At 34.8% G+C, this 8,951-nt stretch overlaps 1 protein-coding gene across 1 annotated transcript; it reads right to left on the minus strand.

Moving 5' to 3' along the window:
* Positions 1-301: 301 nt before the first annotated feature.
* LOC127098035 (uncharacterized) lies at positions 302-5,836 on the minus strand. The gene is made up of 12 exons (XM_051036536.1): positions 5,608-5,836; positions 5,452-5,492; positions 5,259-5,359; positions 5,082-5,165; positions 4,247-4,326; positions 3,859-3,910; positions 3,484-3,573; positions 2,447-2,515; positions 2,251-2,352; positions 1,863-1,931; positions 1,690-1,746; positions 302-625 (listed from the first exon to the last, which is right to left on the minus strand). Exons 1-12 carry the CDS (start codon positions 5,682-5,684, stop codon positions 530-532), a joined length of 918 nt encoding a protein of 305 aa, XP_050892493.1. The 5' UTR covers positions 5,685-5,836; the 3' UTR covers positions 302-529.
* Between the last annotated feature and the right edge of the window lie 3,115 nt (positions 5,837-8,951).

The following is an 8,951-nucleotide window of genomic DNA, read 5'->3' on the forward strand; positions in this document are numbered from 1 at the left end:
ACTATGATGTTTTTACTAAAATACCATTATTATGCATTGGAAATTATAAAAATAATATTAATTAGAGAATAAAATATGCATTAGAAATTGAAATGGATCGTTCATTTTGGGACACTATTTTATTTCAAATGCACTCATTGTGACGGAGGGAGTAATTAACAAGGTTTTCACTTTGACCATTCTTCCACATTTACTACTCAATTATGCTGGTGATGTCAATAAATTCCTTTCCCACAAGGTTTATTTTGATTGACATATTATAGTTTGAACAAATAAATCAGATCTGTAAGGAGAATAAAAGAAAGGGAAAAATCTCCAAATCGATTTCATTCCAAAAAAAAAACAAAATTTGGGTAGGTTTACACCAATATTTGATTTTATTCCTAAAACAAAATTTCTCTAAGAAGAACTTGTATCTAAATGAAACAAAGTAAAAGGTTTGTGGCAAATCAGCTCAAGAGTAATAAGGTTACAATTTATGAACAAATATAACTACCATAAACTTTGGTATCTTCTTTCATGGAGATAGCTATGATGCTTTTGGAGGTATCCGTCCACAAAGACGCCAGTATGCTCCAGGGTGAAACGTAGACTTCTCAAATACCCATATATCACGGACAAGAATCTGGAAAACATGTGAAACCAGCACTTACATATAGGGTAGGATTATGAGCATGAGAAAAACAATTGATATTGGCAGTGAAAAATGCAAACCGATGCATGCACCCGGTGTATGAAGTTCCCTCTTTTCAAATCTCTCATCCTCTCTTTCAGGTAATTAAACCATCCACCATTCACCTCCCAAACCTAACACTAACTCAACACCACACTAGCCCAACCTTCAACCAAATAAACCAGAAAACCCAATACACAACTTACGGAAATGTGTAACGGTGGTGGTGACTGTTGGCTTGATAAAATCTAATACAGAAAACCTAACACCACACTGACTGACTTGATTATAATAATTTGTAGTTGTGTTTACACTTAAAGCACCTTATGTTTGGAATAACACTTATTGCAATTCAATCCTTGCCTTTTCAAAAAAAACAAAATTAAAAGGTAAAAATATCTAGAAAAAGTTCAACTTTTGAATGGTGTGGATTAAACACACAAGTTGTTTGTGAACTTTAAACGAATCAAGTTTGAGCTAAAAAAAGGTTCAATAACGAACTCAAGTCGAATTTCGAGGTGAACTAATTCTTATCGAGCTAAGTCGAGTTCAATTTGACTCGACTCATGTAAATCCTATACAAAATTGAAGAGAAAAGGGATATTGAAAAAAAGGGAGCAGATCCGTGTAGAAAATGATGGATATTGAGAAGTGAAAGAAAAAAATTAGATGAAGAAGAAAGGTTGAGTGGCATCAAAAATGGCAAGACTGGTGGCTTCAGTACCAAGGGAAAAATGGGGGGTAAGTTAACAGTACCAAGGAAGGGAAAATTGGGGATACTATCTTTTAGTTCAATGGAGGTTAATGATGGTAAAGATGATAGCTCCATTGCATATGAACAGAAAGGAAGTTGTATGCATCTTCCCAGCATCCCCCTCATAGGTCTATCATGCAATTCGGGTTTATAATTTGTAACTTATTTTTAAATTTCAAAAATGGAAGCAAAGAAGAAAGAAGAGAGAATGAATATCCAGACACACTACACGGATGGAAGCAAAGCAATTGACTAAAATTACCTCTTTGTTTTTATCTCCAGCAACAACAGAACCTTTCAAGTCATAACCTTCAAATTTCTGCAAGTAATATAACGTCAATTCACTGTCCAAACTTTTTGAAATCCCAGCACTCATGAAACAAAGGGTATAAATTTTCTGTAATGAGACAAATTTTGATATGTAATAAAGCATACTTGTTTAGCCAAAATCTCCATAGTGAGCTGATAAAATACTTTATTTGTGTCATTTCGGTCAACTCCAATCTGTAAAGACAGAAATTTCCAAATAGAAAGAAGAAGAAAAAAACATTATTTCCAAAATATGTAATGTGGCATGTGTGCTTGTTTGCATGTACGAGTACAATTTGGCGTCATATGTATATGTTCTACTGAATATCCCCAATAGGTTAAATAGACATGCATACTAACAAGATCTAGCCAATTCATATATATACACCGTCATCATGATTCAAGAAAGAAAATACAAATTACATAGAATCACAGTAAGTGAAGAATTTGGAGTTGCCACATCATCTTGAGTAAAATGTTACATAAAACACAGTAAGTGAAGAAGAATACTAACCATACGAGCACGCAGAGTTCGTATCATAACAACAGGTTCAACCATTTCCCAATAAACCCCACTCCATGTAGTTTCTCGTTGTTTAATTTCATTCTTAAGTGTCTGTAAATTAAACAGAACTCTGGAAATTATTGATGAAAAATGTACACAGATGTATCTTAGCTAAAATAAATCACAAAAAGGAACTGAAGCATACAGAAAACATCTTCTCAGTAACTGCTTTCCTTAATGATTTTTTGTCACCATTAGCTATTAGTGTGTTTATCTGCATGAAAGGAAAATAAATTTTAGCATTGAGCTAAAAAATATATGCACAAATGAAATCACGGAGCAAGAGAAAGTCCAAATAGAATGAAATGCATACTACACGGCAAAAGAAGGAAACCAGCAAGAGCTAATCATTATAAATTGTCCTAGTTGGTAAAAATATACAATTCTATTATGAAGCCAGAGGGGAGAAATGGAAAATTGAGTTTGCATGTTTCAAAACTGTATCGTTTAGGCAGAATATTTATCTTTCATGATTGTTATGAATTGTTTTTCACTCGTAAAATTAAATTAATACTATTATTTTGATTCCTCTAGTTTTAAATCTATAGGCATATGGTAGATCTTTTGGGACTAAAAACATGGTAACTACATGGAGTCGATTGATGGAAGCTGACCTCACCCAATGGGAAAAATACTTGGCTGCGGTTTTTGTTTTTGTATTGTATTGTATCCCTCTGGTTTTAAACAAGTTTGATTTTGGCTCCCTAGTTTGGATTTAAATAATGTTGTCCTCATTGGTTTTCTAATTAATAGCATAGATTAGTATAAGGCAATCAGAAAAATATTACGCCCTCCTTCATTATTACCCTTTGACCCTTTTAACACATAAAGAAAAGACGGTAGTGTAATAATGTGTATAATTTGTGTATGACTGTTACTAAATTGCCCTTTGTGTAGAGACGAATTTAATGTTGACTTTTCATATTTCAAAATAAATTGGTAGTATTAATAAGGAATATATTTGGAAATATAGTAATAAATATATTTAAAAATTTGCAAAGGGTTTTAATTTAGAGATAAACAAATGTTCCAAAACAGTCATATAACTCAGAACAGACATTGTTTGAATTGTGAAACACACCTCATCTAGTGAAAAGAGGCTTTAGTTATTGCTTTTTGTTGGCAGAATGATTTATAAAAAACAATGCTTGGTAAAGACTACAAAACATAAAAGTTATATACCTCCTTGTACATACTGATAGCCTCTTTGTAGAACTGACTCTTTGAATATCCTGTTTTTCTTAACTTTGCAATGGCATAGGCACTTTTGAGCTGGAGCAGAGCAAAAAGAAAAATTTGATTAGAAAGGGTCATTGCTCATTGTCCAGGATTCAGTACTTTCGGAATGAATTAATTTAATTTATATTTTATTTTCAATAATAAAAAAATATTACTTAGATAAATAGTATGCTGTAATTCTCCAAGATTGGGGATAAAAATTAAAAGGGAGTAGGAAAGAAAAAATTAGATTAACAGAAATTATAACATAGAAATAGTTAGGTTGCAAAATAAGGGGATAGTGCAACAGAAAGTAACAGATGTTATAAGCATCATTACCTCCAGAATTATGTCGTTTTTCGTTCTTTTCCATCCATTTCTTGTAAAACACCTGAAACATCAAACCTCATAGAAAATAACTATAATGTCATAATAATAAGAATAATAGTCTATATGTAACTTCAATATTATACAAGTCTTGAAGACACGTCAAATTGGTGAAAAATTAGCTAGACAACATTTAAACAATTCTAAGTAGATGCAACATCTCGAAAAATGCTTTAAGGTTAAAATAAATCCCAGAAAAGATATGCAAACTTAAATTTTAGGGGAAATACTTATATATAACAATATATGGCAGTATTGTATTTGGGCTAGTTATAAGAAGGAAATTATAATAGGGACAAGAAGCTAGATCCATGGAGATACAAAACCATTGTGATCTAACCTTTTCCAAAATGGGATTTTCTCACGAGGTTCATAAGGTTCGTAGATAAATCCAGGACTTGCCAAGGCTATCTGTGCTCCCTGCAATAAGATGTGTTGGTAAAGCATGAAAATCAATACCTGGTCTGGAAATAAAAAGATCATAGGCAGCTGCTACCTAGATTTATTTTATTTTATCTTAATTTTTACAGAGCGATATAATATAACGGCAAAGCAATTGTTAAATAAGAGGGTTGTCTAAAGTCCATCAAAATCATTAACTCTCTGGAGGACTGTATTAGAGCACAGCACACATATTTGGTGCATGTACTTAACATCTAGCATATCCACTTTACCATCCATTTGAAAGGACAGAAGCTTCTCATGTGGTTTGCCATTTAAAATGCTAGTATGCTATTAATATTTTAACAAACTTTCAGAATGTTATATATTTTTTATGCCTTAATTTTAGCCATGAACAGTGCATCTTAGGTTCGGTCTTTCTCTAGTTGAGGAGTAGAATAAACTCCTTGTTGTTAATAGCCAATATCGAACAGAATGGAAACATGAGGTTAAATCTGGAATAATTCGATTAAAAAATAATAAAATAACTGATATATAAATATGAAATACTATAGGGGCACAAGTGAGAGGTAATGAGATATACTAACAAATCAACTGAAAACATCATAACATCTCCCTAAACCATAACTAGTATGATCTTAAACCTAAACAATAAATGAGCATAGCTTCTAAGAAAAACGGGTACAATCCTCCACAAACAAAAATCATCCTGTAAATTTTATCAATCCAATACAAAAAGTACACGCTGAGCGAAGAAATTCAAGAGAGCCTACCACACTCCGCGCTTGTGCAGTAGGGGTTTTGGATACAATAGTTGACATCCTTCTATCATTCATGAAAACCGAAAACTCCGCAGCCTACAAAAGACAAGACAACACACACAAAAATCATTAAACCAAAGTCAAAACCCCCAAAAGATAAAAACCAATTTGTTTCAAACCCATCAATACCATTGTAGATCGAAGTGTCAAACTTTTAACACTAGCCAATGAAAATCCATCGTTGCCTTTAAACAAACAAGGATGTAAACCCTTAAAACTACAATCAGAACCTAATCAAACACAAATCACAGAAAGATTAAAGTCAAGTTCATATTCATATTCAAATTATAGATTAAAAAAAATCTATATTGAAAGAGATTACCGTTTGCTAAAGCATTGGAATAGCTCCTGCAGCTACGAAGCCTGAAAAATCGTAGTTGAAACACAACGAAATTGTGCATAATGCCGTTAATTTCAAAGTGTAGAAATAAAATTCGAATAACAATTGGGAGAAAGCGAGCAAGGTAGTGTTACTCACAGATTGGGTGAAGATTCTTGTCCAATCTGAGACGAACGATAGAGTGTGCGAGCTAGTTGTAATCGCTTCAGAGACATTGTCTTCAACTTCGATGCACAAGCATTAGAATTAAACCTAACTGATCAGGGATGAATGATGATTGATTGAATCAGTTCAATCAAGACACGGAAATAACAAATACAGGTCTCCTTCTGGTTTCTCAGGGTTTAAGCTTTTCAGCGAGAGACATGAATGAACGTGAAATTTGTTGGGCCTATAAATTTAAAGGCCCGTTTTTCCTTGAGTTGGGGCCGGTCTAGATGAACGTACAATTCTGATAAGACTAGAACCACCTTCCTTTTGTATCTGGCACCCCACATAATTTTATAATTTCAAAAGTATCCCTGTTAAAATTTTGAATCAAATTTGTGTATAAAAATTTCGGTAAGCAACTTAAAAATTCTTGTACAACCAAAACTTTTGGTAGTGTATTCAGAATTTTCGATATGAACTAATACAGGAAATTTTTAAAATTTCGGGAGGTTTGCAATTTTAACGGTATTTTTGAAAATTACCATGTTATATCGGAAATTTTAACCAAAGTGAAATTTTCAGTAGCTCGATTTTATAAGATTTCAAACGTTTAGGATTTTGTCGACAATTTTGGACGACTGTGATTGCACCAACCGTTTTGTGTGGTCCATGATGAATTCAAAGTTATATAAATAAGGGTCACCTGTTGTTGAGAAAAACATCTCAAAATACATATTCCTTAATTTTTGATCAAGACATAAGTGTACTTCAACGGAGTTGCACCTCCTGTAGAGTTCCGACTTCCGAATGACACCACATCTCTCGCCGCCTTCATATTTAAGTTGAATGAATTGTTGCCTGATACCGATAATAGAAAGGTGAGAAAAATCGAATTTCGTGAAGATTAGATTGATACTAATGGAAGGATGAAATACAACCTTATAGAGCTAAATATCGATGAATATTTGGCAGTTATGTGGACATCATTTTGTCGTAGGCTAACTATGGGTAGATCGAGTTAGATGCAAATATTTCAAGATCTGTCGACGACATAATTAAGATGTTGAAACGTCCAGAATCATCTGATAGTGTTTAAATTTTTTAATTTATTATTGTTTTCTTAAGTTATGTAATCGTCCGTCTAAGTTATGTAACACTTAATCAAATGTTAAATTATGTTCATCATGCATCAATGGAAGATCCAAAACATTATTTAATAAAAATTGTTATGCAACTGTCTAAGTAATGTTACACATAGTATACAAATAATATATAAAAAATATATAAAAATAATAATAATGTCTAAATATGTGTCACACGGGCTATACGTGTTACCCGCAATAATCTAGTAATAAACCTCATCATCTGGATTTACCAAACCCATGAGGTTATCCATTATAACTCCAATCATCTGCACGCATTGTTGGTCATCGGTATCAGTTGGAGGTGGCGGCGGCACGTCATCGACATGTACCTCAGCATCGGAAGGCCCAACATCATTCGTATGCTCAACCAGTGGGATGATGAACTGATGTGATATGGTGATATGCCACTCCATGTAACCACCATCACATTGTGAGTCGTGTTGAACCTTCATTGTGTTATCTCTAATGGCACGAGAAGAGTTGATGATGCTACTCTAAAACCACTTGTCAATGCCCGCGGCTGGAACATCTAGAACTGGTCGTGGGATGCCATAGGCATAACCATATTGTCGCATACATCTCTCAGACAAGTGTGTAGCGACTAAGGTCTCCCAACGCATATAACTAGAAAGTAAAGAAGACTCATCAAACTCGCGATGGGCCGCCTACAGGGGAATGTTACACCCTTCTTTCACAGATGGTGGTAAAGTGCTCGTATATCCAGCATTGATAAAAGAACACACATAGATGTTGAAAATGAGTTGATGGGGTTGATGTTAAAGTGTGTTGTCCGGGAAAGACGAGACCATGTCGAAAATGAGCTAAGATCGAACCTTAAGAGGTATGAGGAAGGTTATTTCAAGAGCCAAAAGTTGTTGGAGACCTTACAAAAGGAAAAAGAGTCACGGTTGACCAAGTTGGACATTTCAAAGACAAAGGCTAAGGAATTCTCCGCTAAAGAGGAGTCCTTGAAGTTATCTTTGGAGGATGCCCTCTGTTCTTAAAAGGAATTATAGGGTGAGATGTCACAGCGGAAGGATGACTTGGTGGCGCCCTCTAATACTTATTTATGGAGTATGAAGGAACAAATATCCTTCTTATACCCCTCACTAGATCTAGGCATGTTGTATATCTTCAATATTATTCGTGATTTCCAACTGGTAGATGATGAAAAAGGGTCCCCTTCAGAGCACATAGGATCTCCCTCAAATGCAGGCACTCGGGGTGGCCTCGACTGTGATGAGACAGAGGGAGGTGAATCGGCGACTCCTCGCCAGGAGGAAGTACTTGTGGCGGCGGGAAGCTTGGAGGATGGCCAATAAGTGGATTTTTTATTCTTGTTTCTTTGGCCCTTTGTGGCTTTTTTCTGTATTCTTTCCCTTGTGGGGATTTTTTTAAAGACTTGAACTGTCGCGCCTGTAATTTAACTATTTTATTATCGTTCTTCTTGTATGGATATTGTTCTTTAGGAGACTATATAATTGCTCAAAATCCCTGTTTGAGCCTTTCGTTTGATGTTTCCTCATAAGGTAGTAGAAACCTCATGCAAGGATTCAATGTGTCTTGTAACCTTGATGGAGGCATAAAGGATTCCTTCATGAGGATATAAAGTTTTTGATCACCTTAAAGGGTGGCAAGGATCCCTCATAGGGATCCAACATGTTTGATCGCCTCAAAGGCAACAAAGGTCCCTAGAAGAGATCCATCGTGTTTGATCACCTCAAAGGACGACAAGGATCCCTCAAAGGGATCCAACGTGTTTGATCGCCTCAAAGGGAGGCAAAGATCCCTCTATGAGGATCCATCGTTTTTATCATTCTAAGAGGGTGACAAGGGTTCCTGTAAGAAGATTCGACTTTGTTTCATCTCTTGGGAGGTTTCCTTCAGGTTCTTGTAAAGAAAAAGGGAGACAATAATTAAAATATATAAAAAATAATAAAATGAGAAGCCTCATTGAAAACTCTTGCACCGTCACGAGGCAAAAGGAAAAAGAGTGTGTCCCTAGAAAAATAACTTGTCCTTACAAGAGTCAAAGATACAATACTCCCCTGGTCAAAATTAATAATAAAAAAACAAACAATGATAAAATGAAAGTGCATCAGAGGGCATTCCCACCGAGGCTTCAGTTTACTATCTTATCGTTCTTCTAAGGGGGAACCTCTCCATCTTTGAGAGTTGTATTTTGTG

Source organism: Lathyrus oleraceus, chromosome 6, assembly GCF_024323335.1.
Source record: "Lathyrus oleraceus cultivar Zhongwan6 chromosome 6, CAAS_Psat_ZW6_1.0, whole genome shotgun sequence".
Taxonomy (NCBI): Eukaryota; Viridiplantae; Streptophyta; class Magnoliopsida; order Fabales; family Fabaceae; genus Lathyrus; species Lathyrus oleraceus.